Source organism: Danio rerio, chromosome 14, assembly GCF_052040795.2.
Source record: "Danio rerio strain M-AB ecotype USA chromosome 14, GRCz13ab, whole genome shotgun sequence".
Classification (NCBI taxonomy): Eukaryota; Metazoa; Chordata; class Actinopteri; order Cypriniformes; family Danionidae; genus Danio; species Danio rerio.
In genome coordinates this window covers 30,250,502-30,271,247 of record NC_141034.1, presented here as the reverse complement: position 1 = coordinate 30,271,247, position 20,746 = coordinate 30,250,502, and the positions used below count along the sequence as shown (strand labels likewise).

At 35.6% G+C, this 20,746-nt stretch overlaps 1 protein-coding gene across 1 annotated transcript in view; it reads left to right on the top strand.

The window, feature by feature from the left end:
- Positions 1–20,746, top strand: part of fat2 (FAT atypical cadherin 2) — a 73,905-nt gene that overhangs the window by 13,120 nt on the left and 40,039 nt on the right. Inside the window, exons 6-14 of the mRNA XM_087281517.1 lie at positions 701–911; positions 6,142–6,281; positions 6,463–6,738; positions 7,082–7,292; positions 7,523–11,563; positions 12,951–13,147; positions 13,507–13,660; positions 14,142–14,375; positions 16,552–16,941. Coding sequence (XP_087137643.1) covers positions 701–911; positions 6,142–6,281; positions 6,463–6,738; positions 7,082–7,292; positions 7,523–11,563; positions 12,951–13,147; positions 13,507–13,660; positions 14,142–14,375; positions 16,552–16,941 — 5,854 coding nt within the window. The remainder of the gene's footprint in view (positions 1–700; positions 912–6,141; positions 6,282–6,462; positions 6,739–7,081; positions 7,293–7,522; positions 11,564–12,950; positions 13,148–13,506; positions 13,661–14,141; positions 14,376–16,551; positions 16,942–20,746) is intronic.

Genomic DNA, 20,746 nt, shown 5'->3' with positions numbered 1-20,746 from the left:
CCCCAAAATCTCATGTTTAAGCTAATTTTACAAAAGCAGTTTGATCAAACAGCTAAATATTTGTTTGATTGTAGTATTATATTCACTATGGATAAGTGATGACTCTAATGGCTAATGTCTGTTTACAAATGTTAGCATTTACTTACGTTTATTTACTAATACTATCATTTACTTGTACTTACATCACTAAAACCAAAAGCTGTATCTGTGTTTTATGTAATGGAAGTGAGCAGACTTTAATGAAGAATTAACAGTTGTATTTGTATTAACTATTTTAAACAAAAAATGGTTAAACACTTCAACAAATAATATACATTGTTAAACTAAAGTAGTTATAAGCAATTGTCAGCACTTTATTTGATAGTAATGTTACATGTACTTAGTATAGTAATTATGTACTTAGTAACAGTAAATTGTGCATACTTACATGTGATAACCCTAAACCAAACCCCAGCACTGTAATAACTGCATGCTGCTAATTAATATTGCTCAGAGTAAAATGAATTATGAGTAAAACTCATCATTAACTCCCAATCACCTTTTGACTTGCATAAAATGGGGATAATACATAATGACATAATGTGTAAGCACAGTTTACGCCAACAAACACAGGATGTTATATCCAATAAATGTAGTGATCAGTGACAAAAAAGGTTAAAAGGTTCACAATGTTGACCTGTTTTCTGTTTTATTTTCATAGATTCAAGCAACAGACCAAGGGAATCCTCCCCGAATGTCCAAATCACGTCTGCATGTTGAATGGCTGCCTCAGCCTGAGCCCAGCTCGGACGTCCTGGCATTTGATGAGCCCCCCTTCAACTATGTGGTGATGGAGACAGATCCTGTCACTGACATGGTGGGAATAATCCGTACAGAGATCCCGAAAAACCTACTCTTGTTTGACATTATAGGTAAGAAAGGCTCTTTTATTTACAATAGCTCTTCATCCACCTTATTCTCTGTGGACAAGCGGTCACAGCCATTTGAATCATTTTGGCTCGAGACTTCCGGTCTCATTCACTTCCATTCATTTTTAGATATTTAAACAGCTTGTTTTGCTGCTTGATGTTGCAAACTGATATTTGTCTTACTAAATGATTCTGCTTTGTCTGTATATTAATGCGAACACTTGGTTGTAGAGCAAGTAGTTTGACTGTTTTCTGCTGTTTATATTCCTAGTCATTTCTCCCATAGGCCACTGAATCGGAAGTTTTAAAACAAGCGCAAAAACAAGCGCACCTCCGCATTGAAGAATAAGGGCAATAGTAAATTTTTAAGCATAAATGTAACAAGTTTTATTGAGGCTAGTTGACCCCAAAATGAAAATTCTTTCACTTTTTAGTCAGTAATGTTGTTCTAAAACCATACAACATTTGTTGCATTTCAGAACACCATTGTATTATTTTGTAATTTTAGAGATTGGTGCCACTTTATATCAGGTTGTTTTAACTAATATGTACTTAGACTGAAGTGAATAATTTGTTACAAAGTGCTAACATGTAACCTGTAAATACATGTTTTTACATTGTACTCATGATTGAGTCAGTAAGTCATTTCTGTAACTACATTGCTGACCATCCCTTACATCTTGACCCACCGTTAAATCTACCCATACAACCAAACCTGTCCCTAATCCTACCCGATCCTCCCACCTCAAAAGCACCAGAAGTGTTCTGCAGTACACTATGAACACATAAAGTACATTATATATATATATATATGAGGGCACCAAATATTTATCTTGAACACTGGCACTTCAAACATCCATTAAGAGATCATTTAAATAATATTTATAATATAATTTAATTATTTTGTTCACATATGAACATTGATTGGTGAACAATGTTTACCACATTCAGATTTAGAAGGTCATTAAAGCTAGTCTTGTTGATGAGCGAGAACCAATGAGGTTCGTTCATGAGTGTCACGTGGCACACTTGTGCGTCCGAAACAGCCAGTGAGGTTGCTTTTAATGAATCATGCTTATGTTTACAATTCACTGATATATGTATACAATATGTGAACAAAAGTTTAAATTAAATCAGTTTGTCTGTTTGTCTGTTAAAGGGCATAATTCATATAGATTATTTTGGTTTTCTTTAATGAAATATCAGATTTTTAGTATAATATCATTTGCTGGATTTGTGCTTGTCAGTTAAATCTGAGAATTCAAACAAACTAATATTATTAAAAAGTCTTTATTCACATGGCTAATCTTAAAAAAAAACCTACCCGTTTTGGCAGAGAGCTGCCTTCAATTAGGCTAACCCTTCATCGTTACCCTGATGAAGGCAGCTTCTGTCGAAAAGATTAGCCATGTGAATAAAGGCTCTTTAAATAGTTTTTTCACATCTTTCGAGTGCCCTGGACTGATTTTTGCTCAAAGAGCACTGACACGTTATTCGAGCTACCCCAGAGCACTTTTTGTTTGATTTTGAAACTATAAATTTTTTTTGGTGTCTATCAGCATTACTTTGTTTCCTGCTTTTGCTCTTCTCTGCCAACTTTCTCAGTGAACATCTTGGCTAATAAAATATGTTTTGATTATTAAAAGTTTTACTTCTTGGTTGTTCAGATACCAATATTTTCTTTATAAAAATCTGAAATTTTAGTTCAAACAATAAGGTGTGTTTACTTGGTACAGTAGAGTACAGTATGTAGGGGGGTCTGTTGTCACTGGGATGCTATAGCTTCCCTCTCTGTGATAAAATCAGTGCCAGGAGGCAGATCTTAGCAGTGACACATTTCTTCAGATGACAAGCCAGGGCACCAGAGGAGCTGCCATCAGTCTCTTTCTGTGCCCGTGCAAGCAGCACACATTCGCCCGCAGTTAAAGGCTGAACCTGACCTTCACTCTGATCCCCACATTCTTACCTTCAGCCCTGCAGACTCACTGCGAGAGAAATGAGCTTCAGTGCAAATAAATCACAAGCATTTGTAGGGAGTGAAAGTGAATCACATGGAAGAGAGTTCACCTGTTGACTGCAGAGCTCGTGTTATCTCAGTGTGATTCCACTGAACATGATTTGTTAGATGCAAGCACATTATATTTTAATCAGAAGACTGTGGTCAGTTCGATGAAAAAGATTCTTTGATATGAGACTCTGTGTCATAAATTTCAGATAGGCTGCATATTACTTGGAATCTGTCATGCATTATTTGTGTTAGGTCGTAAATGCATTTTAATGTCCTTCACTTGCTTTAATGGATTATTCCATATAGTATACTTTTGGGAGATTTCTATCTAATAAAGACTACTTTATTTCTAATGAGGACAGACAACTAGTATTAATTGTATTTAATTATACAATTAAAAAAATCTAAATTAAATATTCAGAATTAAACTACACTCGTTTATTTAACAAACAAAGAAAAAACAAATACACAAATATTTTATAATCCATAAATTTGTCATGTTCACCAGCGATTGAGGACTGCAGAGATCGCAGGTGAACTACAATTCAGTCATGAACCACAAATCCCTTCATTCCGCTACACATACACCGAGTTTCACTTAAACTGATCACACACGCAGCTGAATCCTGTCACTATTGATTGTTTGGACTATTTATACACTCTGCACCCATTTATTGTTACCGAGTTGTTTGTTTTTGTGTGGTAGGTTCTCCATGTGTTGTGTTCCCGTATCTTGCCTCAGTTTCTTGTTTTGTTTATTATTATTCTTTTGATACTTAGATTTTTGGATGTCCCAATCTTTTTCTGCTATCTGCGCAATTTATTAAATGCACTTGGACCTACCTTTTTGTATCTGCATGTTCAACATACCGTGACAAAATTATGGAATATTACCTTGCATGCCTCAATTAACTGTACATAGTTGATTTGTTCATTGAAACATTAATTATTTGATCATTATTTTTTGGGATATTACAGAGTGTAGCTAATGATTTTTAATAAAATTAATGCTTCACATAATCAGCAGGGCAAAATAGGAAATAATATTCTTATTTAAAGGAATATACGATTACAAGCGCATAATCATCATATAGTGTTGGTTAGAAATTCAAATATATCATAAAACAATCTCTAAGTTGGTTTAACTTTAACCGTAACCCCAATTTTACATAATTAAAATACATCTTTCAATGCAGCTACTTTTTCAGCTCTTGAGAAGCCAATTATGTGGTGATTAAAAGATCTCCTGACAGCTTTTTCTCCGAATGCTTCTCAAGGCCTACATCAAGGCCAGTACTTGTTGATCTTTGAAAAAGAAGATGATAAACTCATTTGCTTTGTAAAGTTTGGACACAAACATAATGAAGAGTCACTTGAGAATATAGCTACATTAAAAAGGGATCAGAAAGCCTTCAATAGGTGGAATTCTTAATAAACACCATCTGTTAAAACAGGCATGAATTTGCCCCCACTGAGTAAGAAGTCTGGTCTTTTATACGTGTGCCAAATGTTTTCCCTTAAACAATAGTGCTGATTTATGAACGGCATGGCAGGAGTGCCCTTGTAATGTGGTCTTGTTTTCTGTCATTATTGTACCTGGCTGGGCATCACAACAAAGACTCATGTGGGTGTTAGAAATGTAAAGTTTGCGATGTAGTGGTGCATTTCATTAAGGCTTTGGTGTGTGCGTGCGTGTTGCTTGTCTACTTATTCTGCAGAAGGAAATTGTTGAGGATTGTACGTGGATTATAGTTCTGAATCTTACTGTCATAACACTTCATGTTACTCACTCAGCCCTGAATTAATGCATATGGGTTCACAAAGTTTCATCCTGAAGTGTTGATGGTAAAACATGGGAGGTGTATTCTTGCCCATAGGTTTTTATTTTATATATGAATAGCACAGCAAATGTTTAATTGAAAAAGAAAATCTAACAATTCAATGTTTTAATCTTAGTAATATTAAATTAAAATACTGATTAATATTGATCTAAGCAATCAGAAATGCGCAGTATGGCTTAAATCATGTTTTGTAATCTTAATGAAGTGCTTCAGAATTTATAAGATTACATAAATTACTAACTAAAAGCACTTGTCTGTATACACCTATGTAATTTAGAGTCAAAACACAAAAAAACAGCAAGCAAGCATTTTAGTAAGCTATTATTGTTATGGATTATAGTAATTATGTTATTTTGAAATGCATGACTTAATGTAATATTAAATGGAAAAAACAAAACAGGAATCATGTTTAATTGACCAGCTAACAAAATGACAAATGACTATGTGTCAAAATACCATGAACATAATTTTAAAGCATGTCCATTAATGAGAACTAAAGAGACTAACTACTCTACAATTATATATATATACATATATATATATATATATATATATATATATATATATATATATATATATATATATATATATATATATATATATATATATATATATATATATATATATATATATATATATATATATATATATACACATATATATATATATATATATATATATATATATATATACACATATATAATGAGCAATATCACAAGAGTAGCAGTGTGATAAGGCTGTATGTCAGCACTGGTGGGACTTCTACTTATGTGATATTGCGTTTTTACGTCAGTTTGACAGCATAATTGTGTGTAAAAAAATTTAAAAATCTAACACGGAGACTCAAAAACATTTTTGTACGAGGAACTACTTTCTTCCACTACTCATTAACATCTGCAGCTGACGTCAGAACAGCAGAAACCGTTGCCAGTTCACAAACGTCAGAGTTAGTATTTGAATGATTCCCTAGCATAATATCTGTGATTCAAAAACAGCAGCAATATTAGTCAAACTGTAGAGTGTCTACTACTTGTCGCTGTATGTGGGCGGATATATTCATATATATATATATATATATATATATATATATATATATATATATATATATATATATATATATATATATATATATATATCCTTAATAACAGTATATATCCGCCTACATACAACAATATATATATATATATATATATATATATATATATATATATATATATATATATATATATATATATATATATATATATATATATATATTGTTGTATGTGGGCTGCTATATATTGTTATAATGGTTCTTTAATTTCCTCATGTGGTTACATTAAAACAACTATCTGACTTGTGTTGATAACCACTGTTCTAACCAACAGCTAATGTTGTATTTTAGGTGGTGATGAAGAGCAGGACTTCTACATTGAAAAGAACACCGGCAGCATTGTGAAAGCTAGACGTCTGAATGCAGGCAAAAAATCTCATTACAACTTAACAGTCAGAGTCACAGATGGATTTCAGACTATAACCACTCAGGTATGAACACACATGCCCAATCCATCACACATTGATCGCAGAGTCAATAAATTCATTGCAATGCACCTCTGCAACCTAATGCGAGATGAAAGATTTACCATTGTTATTAGGTCAGCATTTTAATATGTCCTACTTAAGGCAATGAACAGCTGAAAGAGTGGTGGTTTGTCTTTTTTTCTAGGCCTACATTCAAGTAGTGGATATAAATGAGCATCGGCCCATGTTCCTGAAGAGTCTCTATGAGGTCAGAGTGCCAGAGGACACATCCCCGTGGAAGGAGATCCTTCACATCAGTGCCCATGATGCAGATGCTAGTAGTGGACTCTTTTACAGCATCCACAGCAGCCTCAATCCGGAAAGCCTCAAGTACTTTCACCTGGACCAAAGGAGTGGCGTGCTTGTCTTAAAAGAGGAGCTTGACTACGAGACCATCTCCACTCATACTCTGATTGTGATGGTAAAGTGACACTTGACTTGACTGAACTGGACTCTCATCTCAAGGTCTTATGTAAATGTAACAACAGCCAGTGCAATCTGTTGCAATTACACGCAAGTCACAAAATGTGATTCTTTGATTAATTGGGCATGAAAATGCGTAGTCATTAGTCCTACTGGAATGTGATTATTTATCTTGACTCCCTCACATAATGGGACAGAAGGGGTCAGAGCACAATACCATAAATCCACATTCCTGAAAAGTCTTGACCTTGATAAAATTCTAAAAGGGCAAAAGAAAACATTTGTGTTCAGATGTTATCTCATGTACCACACAGGTTGACCCATGTGCTTTATCTTCACAGGTACGAGATGATAAGATCCCAATAAAAAAGAACTTTGCGAAGGTTGTCGTTCATGTGGAGGACTGCAATGACCACATCCCATCGTTTCTGGATACTCATTATGAGGGCATCATAAGTAATCTAGCACTTACAGGCACTGAAGTGCTAAGAGTTAAAGCCCTGGATAAGGATACAGGGAGCAATGCAGATATTGTTTATTCGTTTCACTCCGGTAAGACTTTTGCCTGGAGCACTGTTACCTTTGCATTTTAACTAACTTGTCTTTAGCGTGTATGGAAAGCACAGATGTAAATGAAGAAAGGCTTGCCTTAAAACTTAATTTTAATGCGGCATTTGTAAATACTCTTGGGTGGCAATTAAAAAATGATAATCACATTTAATCCACTTATGACATTTAACACAAAATTCTCTTTGAGTAAACAATCTTTCTTTTTTGTCCAGGTGGGAATGTGGATGGTGCTTTTAAAATCGACCAAGGGACAGGAAGCATTCGTGTATCTGATGCATTAGACAGACTTCCGCAAGAGCACTATCACCTCACCGTAAAAGCCACTGATCAGGGCTTTCCCCAGCGTAGTGCCCTTTGCCCTGTTACGATCACTATAAAGCTGTCTGAATTCACACCACCCAGGTTCTCCTCCAAAGAATACATCACTGAGATAAGTGAGGCCATGCCTCCAGGATCCCCTGTGCTATCTGTCTCTGCCAGATGCCCATCCTCAGTGCTGTACAGAATCAATGAAGGCGACCCCAATGGGACATTCCACATCAACATCAACTCCGGACTGCTGTCAGTCAAAAATGCACTCGATTTTGAGCAGCACAGCAGCTACCATTTGCAAATAAGTGCTACAAATACGGCAGGAATCTCATCTGATGCTGTAGTGTTTGTTTATGTGATAGATGCCAATGACAATGCTCCTGTTTTCCATCAGGATGTATACTATGGGCAGATTAGTGAGTCTGCTCCTGTAAACAGCATGGTGACTGGGGAGAACAACACGCCTTTAGTTATCAAGGCATCAGATGCGGACAAAGACACAAATGCTCTTCTGGTCTACCAAATTCTTGAGCCTGCAGCTCATGAAGTGTTTAAAATAGATCCGAGCATGGGAACCATCTCCTTAAAATCTTTGATTGACTTTGAGGCAACACCTGAATTTTTCTTCAGTGTTCAGGTGTGGGATTCTGGTGAGCCATCACTGAGTGCTTCCAAGCCTTGCAAAGTAATCATTCGTGTTTTGGACTTTAATGATTGTCCTCCCAAATTTGTTTTACCTGTATATGAAATTGCCCTCACTTGGCCAGTTTTCCAAGACATGAAAGTAATCCAGGTGACAGCTCATGATGCCGATTCAGCAGTGACCTACATGATTTTGGAGAATAGTAACAAAAATGCATTTAAAATAGATCAGTCAACTGGAGTAATTTCAGTAAATGATTCGTCTGAATTACAGTCTCATAACGAGCTAAAGATCACTGCATTCGATGGGTTATATAAAGACACTACCGTAGTGAAATTGAATATCACCAATGCAACAAAATCTAGTCTGAAATTTGAAGACAGAGCACATGTAGCAACTGTTCTGGAGAACTCTACCTCTGTGAAAATTTTAGTTGTCCTTAGAGCAACAGGTACTTACCTGAATGAGCCCTTGCAGTTCACTGTCTTGAACCCACATGGGAAATTTGCAGTGATTCCATCATCTGGAGTCCTTCACACCACTGGTGTTCCGTTTGACCGTGAAGAGCAGGATGTGTATGATGTCGCTGTGGAGGTCCGAGACTTTAGGAGTCCACCACGTGTGGATGTCACTCATGTTAAGGTCTATATAGATGATGTAAACGACAATGTACCAGAAATATTGAATTTGCCCAAAACACTGTTGATATCTGATGAAACCGAACCAGGGGACGTACTCTTTCAAGTGCTAGCAACCGACAATGATTTTGGTGAGAATGGATCTATAATTTTTTCCCTAGAAGATGATTTCGGCCTCTTCAGAATCGACCTTTATCTTGGAGATGTATCACTACAAAGACCCTTAGACTTTGAGTCTATGAATAAATATGTTCTCACTGTACTGGTATCAGATGATGGTCAGCCGAGTCTGTCAGCCATTGGAACAATATATATCCAAGTGCAAAATCGTTCTCATCCAATATTTCAAAGCATGTACTACCCGTTGAAATTACCTGAGAATATTACTCCTTTTACAACAATCCTGCATGTGCAGGCAAGAAATCCAGAAGGATACCGCCTTATCTACAATCTAGAGGAAGACAACGCCTCCAGGTTATTTAACATCGATTTCAAAACTGGGGTCTTAAGTGTCACTGATTTCCTAGACTTTGAGAGTGAAACAAAGCATATTTTGACTGTTCGTGCCACTGATTCCGTGTCTGGTACATTTGCTGAAGCCAAAGTAGAGATTGACGTGGAAGATATAAACGACAATGCCCCAGTCTTCCAGAATCTTTCTTATGTTGCAGATGTGTTTGAGGGCCTTCCAATAGGCACATCTGTTTTACAAGTCTCAGCTGTTGACAGAGATGCAGACAAGAATGCAGAGGCAACTTACCAACTGATTGACAAAGAGAGTCATTTTTTCGAAATTGACCCTCTAAGTGGAGTTTTGGTGACTACACAAGTATTGGACTATGAAAGTACACAGCAGTTTACTTTAAAAGTGAAAGCCACAGATAAAGGGGTACCACCGCTGAGTGGTGAGGCTCACATTATTGTGAACGTCATAGATGTTAATGACAACCCTCCAGATTTTAGCGAGCCATCTTATCGGGCATCTCTTGATGAAATGGCCACTTGTGGCAACATCGTTATCAAAGTTCAAGCATCAGACCCCGATAGTAAGGATGACCTTCAATATAAGATTCTGTCAGGCAATGAAGGCCGATATTTCGCTATTAATGAATCATCTGGACTCATCTCATTCTCTAATGTGTGCAAGAGAAACTTGGATCCATTTTATAACCTCACAGTTGCAGTTTCAGACGGTGTGTTTCAGAAGACTGCCCCCGTTAACATTGACATGACAAATGGCAACAAATACAGCCCCTATTTTACCCAGAACATTTACGAGGCAGATCTGGCAGAGAATGCAGAAGTGGGAACTCGTGTGATCAGACTGGCTGCTATTGACCCAGACGATGGGCCATACGGCAGTGTCGACTACACCATCATTAACAAGCTTGCCGATGAGAAGTTTGCCATCAATGAAGACGGACAAATTGTGACTTCTCAACCTTTAGACAGAGAAAATCCATCACAGAGAGTAATTGCTATTAAGATCATGGCTAAGGATGGAGGAGGAAGAGTGGGGTTTTGCACAGTGAAGATTATTCTAACAGATGAGAATGATAATGTTCCTCAGTTTAAAGCCTCTGAGTATGATATTTCCATTCAATCTACAGTGAACAAAGGCTCACCAGTGATACAAATAATGGCTTATGATGCAGATGAAGGTAAAAATGCTGATGTCACTTATACAGTAGAAGAAGCAGACGAGGTTACAGAAGACATTATCGAGGTCAACCCCTTTACTGGAGTAGTCAGTGTCAAAGAGAGTCTGGTTGGTTTGGAGAATAAAATTTTCAACTTCAAAGTCAAGGCACGAGATGGAGGCTTTCCTTTTTACAACTCCTCTGTGCCAGTGCAAGTCAAGGTGGTCCCACCGGAGATCATACTGCCCCGGTTTACAGAGCCATTGTACTCATTCTCAGCATCTGAGGACCTCCCAATAGGATATGAAATAGGCACGGTCAAAGCAGACGCTGACATGCCACTGATCTACAGCTTGGTCAATGGGAACACTTTAGACAGTAACAAAGAACTTTCTTTTGCTATTGACAAAGATGGCGGCACAGTTGTTTTGCAGAACAATATCGACCATGAAAAAACCAAGATGTACAAGATTGATGTAATCGCTCAAGGGAATCACAATGGCACCAATGTAGCATCTCTTGTGTCTGTTCACATAGAGGTTCAAGATGTTAATGACAATAAGCCTATGTTTGAAGCTGACACATATAAGGCCTTCCTGGCTGAGAATTTGCCCTCTGGTACTACAGTCATTCAAGTTACTGCAAATGATGCAGATGCAAACATCAATGGAGAAGTTTCATATACACTTGAGCCGGAGTCAGATGACATTGGTGATATGTTTGCCATTGATTCGCAAACTGGCTGGATTACCACCCTAAAGGAGGCTGATTCAGAGACCAAACAGCTTCACAGATTTTTCGTGGTGGCCACTGATCATGGTGACGCACTCAAACAGTCGGCTTCGGTTCTAGTCGAGGTGACTCTTACAGATGAAAATGACAACCCACCACAGTTTACAGAAGAGCTTTACCAAGGGTCCATCCTAGAAAACAGCAGGCCTGGAGAGAACATTGTCACTCTGACAACTGCTGATAAAGACGTGTCTGCAGAAAATAGACAGATTGTATGTTACATAACAGGTATGTACAAATTATGTACTTCAATTTATGCCCAATGGCCATTTATTAGTGGTGTCAAAATTAAATGTTTTTTTGGTGCATCACGATGCAGACACAAACAATTTGGTATCGGTTCAGTAATAGATCCTAACCGGTCATTACGTACTGACGTCATTTATCTCATATGCACTATATTGGGGTAGCTGACTATGGCTAGGGAGGCAAACGCGAATAAACTGCTGCTCTCAGCTCTCCTCTCAGCTGTTACAGCGATACTTGTTAATCCAGACACAAATGCTTGTCTGTAGAACAAGTTTTCTCCTCTGTGTCTATCATGGGTCAGCTGTGATTGCCGCTGCCGTTTATCATTGTTTATCATCAGTGAATAGAACCAGAGCGTTAGAGCCAATCGCAGCCTTTTCTGTTGAGCGCTAGACCAGTCATAGGGGTGTAAGAGCTCACTCGACAAGGCTCAGAAAGCGAGCAGGATTTGTTTGCTCTAAATGCTCATGTTGTTCTGTGCGTGTATTTGAGTTTTTAAAGGTACAGTTCTGACTGTTTGTATTAAAGGACAAAATTGTATTACAAATAATATATAAATATAAATATATTCATATTTTTAATACAAGAATTTTTGTGCTGTAAAGTACAATATAAAATTGTGTATGGAAAGCATCGTCAATGCACAGTGATGCACAGAGAAATCGAATCAATGGCATGATAATTATAACCAAACTGAACCGTGAGACCAGTGTAGGTTCACTCTTCTACCATTAATACAGTTTTATTGTTAAAGGTCCCGTGAAGTGCTTTGAAATATGCATTTTTTTTTTATTCAATGATTCACATAATCTCATCTGAAACATGAAGAGAGGGTGGGACATAGTGTAGCTCATCCACTTTAAAAAAACAGCCAATAGCATTTTGTTTTTGTCACCATTCTGACAGTGAGAGTGATTGAGCACAAGCACATTAAATGAAATAAGAAGCTTCATGAAGAGGGCAGGGCATGTTGGATACTATAAAGCATTTGATTGGTTATGATTTGATGTGAAACTGTAATAGGAGGTGAAGTGAAAACAAATGTTGCTCCATTTAGGCAGAAGTGACAAACTGTACATGTTGTATCCGTTTTATATCTTCTAAACGCAAATGTTGTCACTGTTTTGGAGAGCACTAGCTTATAGATATCCTAAAATCTAACAATACTAATTCTAACATCTAACGTTATTTTTATTTTATGGGACCTTTAAAGAAACTGACTTCTGTTATTCCTCTGTGCAGTCTGGTTTTATAGTTCAGCTTTGAAATTTTATTTTTTCTTTGACTGTTGCATAAACAATTTTGCATTGGTAAAGTTGTGTATTTTGGTTTTAAGCAAATACCTTTGGTGTTTCAATCCCTAAAGATGGAGACCCGCTGGGCCAGTTTTCAGTCACAGCGGTAGGGGAGGAGTGGACGGTGATTTCCAAAAGTCCACTTGACAGAGAGGACAAAGACAAATACACTCTAAAAATAATAGCCACGGATGGAAGGTTTCAAACCTCTGCCAATGTGGAGGTCCATGTTCTTGACCTCAATGACAACAGTCCTTTCTGTGAGCAAGTAAGTATGCACTTATTCACTTATTCACTAGGGGCCTCTGCACAGAAATGAATAAACAAGCAAAACAAAAAACAAAACAAAACAAATAAATGTAGGAAAAACTAAATGATGGCATAGTATCCAGGACTGTTTGGGAAAAAAAAGAAAGAAATGCATTTGTTAAAAAAAAATTCATTCACTAAACATTACCCTCAAATATAAAATCATTCATGCTAGCACATGCTACAGTAGGAATTGTAAAAGTGTTTTGCTTGTTCAGAAAATACAACAGAAAGTTGATTGGTGGCAAACTATTTGATTAGTAAATTAGACCCACATGGAAAATATTTATTTAATAACTTTTACCCTTTTTTTTACAGTTGCAGTACACTGAAGCAGTCATGGAGAATTCTTCATCAGGCAAGGTTATCCTGAAGATCTCTGCTTCAGATCCGGACATTGGAACAAATGGTCAGGTGTCATTCACTCTTCATGGACCTAATGCAGACAAGTTCCATCTTGACCCCAAAACAGGTAACTTTAAAACATCTCTAGTAGCCTTCCCTGTTTAAACCTTCAACAAAGAAGATAAGAGGCAACTTTCTTTCTTAGAACTCCTGGAATTCCTGCTAAACAATGAGAGTGTGATTTATGATATGCAAGGTGCTCTATTCCAGGGCATCCTATCTAAATGTCACATCTTTTAAAACGGTTATATTGGGTTATGAGAAACATTATGCATGAAATGCTTTGGGCAAAGTTGGAAAAACAAAGGATTGTGTCCAGCTCAGTCGTATGAAGTTCCTGAAACAGCAACTTTCTTTGTTTTTGCAGCCATTTTAATGAAATTAAGCCACTACCTCTGAGACAGCAAGCCGTTGCACTCAGTTATCAAACAAATAACTAGTCAAGGCTCGTCTCAGATACCGTACATGTTACAACACACTGTCTAATCCTCCCCTGGTATTGTCATTTTTAATAATGCCTTGTATTTTTTTTCCTTCCTCTCTTTTAGGAGAGCTATTCACCCTCGCTGTGCTGGACCGGGAGCGAGAAAAAGAGTATGACCTAGTTGTTAAAGCGACTGATGGCGGTGGCCGCTCTTGCCAGGCAGACGTCACACTTATGGTGCAAGATATGAATGACAACCCGCCACAGTTTTCCACAAGCCATTATGAAGTCACAGTGTTTGACAACACAACCATTAGGACGCCTATTGCTGTCATCTATGCCAAAGACCCAGACACAGGTATGGCAATGTTTCTCTTCACGAATGGCTGCGCAAAGCCAAAAAAAGGCAAAGGCTCTTTATGGCTTATCCACTTAAAAAGCACTGAAAGCACCCCAGATTTTTTTACTTGACCCGCAACAGGAAGGTTGTAAATTTAAAGGTATGCGGCATCGTATGAGGGATTGAATCTGTGACAGAGAAACACGATTAGGGAGGGACAGACCACACCTGAAAATGTGTGTGAACATGCAGTTGCCATTACAGAGATTCGTGTGAATTTGAGCTACTCTGACCTTTATTTAATGTCTTTAACAAGTGATTTAGTGATATTGTCGTCTCAAAACATATTGTGCAAAGAACACAATTTTTTTTAATCTCACAATGTGAACATTACTAAGTGTAATAGTCATTAGTGTATTTAAATGAACTAAAATAATTTTTATGACTTAATATTGCTATCAAGGCCCAAGACTGTAACCACGTCTTGAAAACAGTGCCACAGCAAACCTTCTCTTTGGGTAAAAATCTACTCTCACTGATGGAGGGAGGAGAGTGTGTACAGTAAATTACTATGATTACTAAAGTTTGCGATAATCAGTGTACCAGTATTTGCCACATTTTCTAACACCCAAATAAACATGCCTATTTATGCACCTGTATGTTAGTTATCGTCATCGGCTTTGTGTCTTTGGACCTAACTTTCACTGGTTTATGCTTTGTGTTTGACATTATGAAAATTAATTTAATACTGTCATGCTAATTTGCTTTGTTTAATATTAAACCTAAAGAAAATTGGGAAAAGGAAGATTTCTACGGTGGCCAAGAGAGCTCAATGTACTGCAGTTTAAGAAAACACATGCAATTACAAAAAACACCAGCAAATTAAGAAAAGATCTTCATCAGTTTGACAGCACACATGCTGCAATTCCTCACAACTCAAAGACATTTTTTAAAAACACGCTGCAGTTTCTTACAACACAAACAAATTAATTAAATGCACTGTCTTTTCTCACAACACTTTCAAATAGCATGGAACACAACAGAGATGTTTCAAAAATACCCTAAAATGTGAGGTATATATAATATGTTACAATATATACCTCACATTACAGTACAATAGGTTATGGTTATTTAGGCTAATAAATACTAAAGACAAGGGAATCGAAATTATTAAAATAAACAAATAAAAAAACTCACCTTTTAAACATCACCTACTACTTCACCGAGTAATAGTCACGGCACAGCAGTGTTTGTCACGTTTTTTTGGGTCCACTTGAAACATTTCTGTTGTGTTCTGATGTTTTTGCAAGTTTTGTGAGAAAATGCAGGGCGTCTTGTAAATTGTTTGTGCTGTGAAGAAAATGCAGCATGTTTTCATCAATTGTTTGCGCTGTGAAAAAATGCAGTGTGTTTTCGTAAATTGTTTACATTGTGAGAAAAGGCAATGCATTTTATTAATTTATTTGCTTTATGAAAAAATGCAGTGTGCTTTTTTGATGTGTATGCGCCGCGTTCTTAATTTGCTAGCATTTTTTCGTTATTGCACGTGTTTTCTTAAATTGCGCCATGTTAAGCTTTCTTGGCCACCGTAAATTTCTGCTTACAAGAATTCTGTTTACAAATAAATCAATTTTATTTATATAAATGAACCTTAGATAGGCAACAGTTTTCCCAAAAGGGAGAGTTCATCGAAACTGTGAGATATGAAATCTAAAATCTGTGGAAAAATGAAGAATTGGCAGATGTATGCGTTTATATCCTTCAGCTTATAACCTGAAATTGCAAACACACAATTCTGAGAAGAAAAATCAGAATTTTGATATTATATAAAGACCCTTATAAGTTTAAGATAAACATCTTTTTGTTTTTTTAAACTCTGGGAAAAATCTTCCATAATTTGATGAAAGCACAAAATTGGATACTCTTTCTTGTTGTGTCATATTCAGTTGTGTCAGTTCAGTTTGTTATCTGTGATCTGTGAAGTTCCACCCTCTTTGATTTGATTTGATCTCAGTCATTTTGAGAATGTAAATGTTTAAACATTCTTTAAAAAAAGAGTTCTCTCATCCTATAGATTATTTGATTGAAATGATCATGTCAAGACTCCAGATTGCATTTTATCCATCTGTTGATCTGCTGTTCTGTCATTCCTGCACTCAAATACTGAGAATATTGTCTTATATAACTTTTCCAGGTATAAACTCAGAGGTGCGGTACTCTCTTCAAGGTGCCGACAGTGGCTTCTTCTCTCTAGATGAAATCTCCGGCGTTCTAAGATTGGAGCGATCTCTAGCTGATGAGACCAAGTCCACTTATGAGATGAAAGTAAAAGCCACTGACCGAGGCCTCCCTCGCCATCTCTTCTCCTTCGCCATGATTACAGTACATGTGGTGATTCTGAGTGATTACCAGCCATTGTTCCTCAGCTCCGAGTATTCAGTACAGATAGCAGAATCATCCCAGGTCGGCTCAGAGGTGATCAGTGTGTCTGCCCTCACCAAAGACGCCACTGAAAACGAGCCTGTGAGATATTCCATCATATCTGGCAACGAAGATGGCAGATTCATGATAAACCCTGTGACTGGTAAGGGCTGTTTTAAAATATATCTCTTGAAGTAAATTGTTTGGCGTTATGAATGGTGGGATTTATTGAAAGAGAGAATATTTTTATATTTAGAGAAATGCTTTGATTTCAGAGCTAGATTTTTTTGGGTGGTTTGTCACAGGATGTACTTTAAGTGCAATCAGCAGTGAAATAATAATATAAAACAGGAAACTTTTATTAGAAAACAACATATAATATCATTTAATAGATAATTTGTTTTCTTTTTTCAATTAAATTTTTTTTTATTGTTTTCTTCTGGTTCATGACAAAATAATACAAACACACATATTACAAATGATCACTGGTAGGCCTACTAAATATAAAGCCAGGAGTATACAGTGGTTATATGGACACTAGTACAATATTATAAAGAAAACCTGGTGAGTAATTTTAAATTGTGTTACAAGACATCATCACATAAGACCAAAAGTCTCCCCACACTGCAATACATACACTGGGATACATTGGTTTGTTTTTTAAAGACAGTTTCAAATGGATTTCTGGAAATGTATAAAAATGTAAAAAGGCTAACTTGTAAAAATATAAAAAGGATAACTTATTTTTATTTCCGCTAGTTGCAGAAGAAATATAAAACTTAAACAATAAAAAAAGAGAGATGGCAAAAGTACACACATCCTTTACTCTTTACTCTTATAAGAAGAAGAACAGATACTCATGTTTAAAATGACTCTGGTAAAAGTCTGGTAAAAGTACTGACAACTTTTTGTACTAAAATAAAAGTAAAGAAGTACGGCCTCAAAAATGTACTTAAGTAAAAATGACCCATTACTACTACATGTTTTAGTCACAGTAGGAAGGTAAATATCTGTTTTCCCCATGTATCATCATCATGATGCAAACTCACAGCCTTTATCATGTAGTTTTGTGCTGTTGGATCAAAAACAACAGCCATTCATGTTCATACACTGAACAATTATTCTGTAGGCCTCTATTTCTTAATAAATAATGTCTTACATTTTACACTCAATACAAATACTGTCCAAAATATTACAATTTTTAACAATTTTACATTTGAATATTTTATTAAATTTATTAAAAATTTATTTTCTTTTGCTAAAATAAATACTTATTGTATTTGACTGCAAACTATTTTTCTTGCATAAGCAGCTCTCATACATAACCCATTATTTTAGTGTTTTTTCCAGGGTATTTTAGATAATTTATTAAATGGATAAACATTAATTCTGTTAATACATTTTTTTCTATGCTCAAAGCTACATACTGTACATGCTACATACATCAAAGCTGCATGACTACAACCTACAAAACATGTGCATGAACTTTAATTCACGTGACAAATTCAGGATCTTTTGCATTATATAATTATTCATGAAGTCTCCTGTATAGTTACTTTTGTTGTTGTAAAATTTTGTTAAAACATTAATTGAAGCTTATCATGCCTATATGTAAAATCATAATCAATTAAAAAAATCAATACAAATAATTTTTCGTAAAACCAGAGAAATCTCTTGCAGTGTGATCGGAAGTGGACAAAAGGCATTTTTAAGCATTTGTATGGCATATTTTTGAACTGGAATGTGTCTCTTTTGTTTACCTGTGATCCGAACGAGCAAAATGTGTCTTATTAGCAAAATGTGTCTTATTAGCGTGTAAACAGGGGAGCATCAGTCATGTTAAATTCTTCCTCTGTCTAATAACTCCCTCTGTCTCATCTGCATATTCATCCTTGCCTTTCTTATTGTAATCTTCATAAGCCACGCACTGCAGCACACACAATCTATTATATTTTTTGTCAATTTGAGCATCTTTTTGATGCAGTCAATGACGAAAGTAGATTGACTGCATCAAAAAGACGCTCAAATTGACAAGAAATGAAATAGATTGTGCCTTAAAACACATTAAAATGAAAGTAACGACCCCAATTAAAAAAAATATGAATTAGAAAGTACAGATATTTGTGTAAAAATGTAAGGAGTAAAAGTAAAAAGTTTTCAGAAAAATAAATAGTGGAGTGAAGTACTGATACCAGAAAAATCTACTAAAGTACAGTAACAGTATTTGTACTTCGTTACTTCCCATCTCTAAAAATAAAACTTAAAGAAAAACTATAATAAATGCAACTTTTTTTTTAAAGAATGATTATATACAGGTACGTGAACAAATACATAAACGTAAACAATAAATCATATTACATAATACATCATAAAACAAACTGTTAATAAAAAATAGTTACTCTGTGATACTTCAATAACACTTTTTAAAAACACTTTTTTTTCTTTTTAAAAATGTGTAAAATTATTATACCATTTTAACATCTAACTTTATTTTTTAGTATATTTTTGTCTAAGCCTGATTTCAACTTGACAAACTATATATCACAAAAATATGCCATATATCATTTTGAAGTATGAACTCAAACAGTCGAGTGACAGTTAAAGGGTAAAAAAAAAAGGTTCATATACATTGTCTTAGGTAAAACTTTAAAGTCAGTGTCACTAAAGATTACACAAGATGTGTAAAAAAAAGCTTAAGTTTTATCTTCATAAACATTTATATTTGCCCACTGCTATTGATCCTCCATGACTTATTCCTGTTGTGGGATCCTGGAATCTTCTTCAGCCTGAGTAAATGTTGAACTGAAGAACCTGCGCTGACATGTTTTGAATCCACACAGGCACTTGTCAGCTTGTTTATTCCCATCTGTTCCTGCCTTTTACCCCTCTCTCTCTCTCTCTCTCTCTCTCTCTCTCTCTCTCTTTCTTTCTCACTCTTGTCGTCTTATCGCGAATCCTCAGAGCCTTCATGCTGCAGGACTTTTGTGCAGGATTGAGCCAAACTTTTTATTAGTTGTCAAACAATGCACTACTGTCTGGCTCTCTGCAGAAAGCAACTGGCTATTTAGAGGTTATTTCATTCAACAAGTGCACTGTGTGTTTCGTTTCAAACACGTTGATAGACAATAATGCTTATAAATGATTATTATATTATTATTATTATATTATTTTTTTTACTTTTTAATCATTTGCCTAAAATGATTTATTTCAAGATGTGCTATCTAGACAAAATGTGGTATAAGTGTGACAAAAATTATTTACTGCAAGTTCTCCACTGTTGTTTCAGAACAATTTCTTTCTCTTTAGTTGAAGTTTGCATGCTTGAACACATATTATATAAATACCCTGTATTTCAGTAGTAATATAATATAATATAATATAATATAATATAATATAATATAATATAATATAATATAATATAATATCATATCATATCATATCATATCATATCATATTATATACAAAATATAAAACTCAAGTGCAATGAAATGCAATTGCTGGAATATTCTTTGTCATAAAATAGATGCGGTACTATAATGGCCTTATTAATATTATGATTTTATTTTTTGCTTGTCAAAGTGAAACTCATCAATCAGGCATTAATCGGCTTGCACTTTATTACATTGCCTTTTTTCCTTTTCATGCAAGGTCAGACTGAATCATTTTAGGATTAAAAAAAAATAAATGTAATTCACTGTTGGCTGTTGTTCCTAATTAAATGCAATGAGAATCAGAAACACTGATGGATTCATGAGTAATATGATTTTCATGATGCAGCTATGTTTTACAAAAATAATAAAAACAGCATATTAGACAATCTACTTTGGTGAAAAAAAAAACGTGATTTAATTAACAGCAAAATAAACTCTTGACATTTCAAAAGAACGCTTAAATCAAGGAGAGTTTAATGAAATGTCAGAAAATACAAGCTCATGAACAGTGGTCTACCAGTTAGTAAATACTGTCAG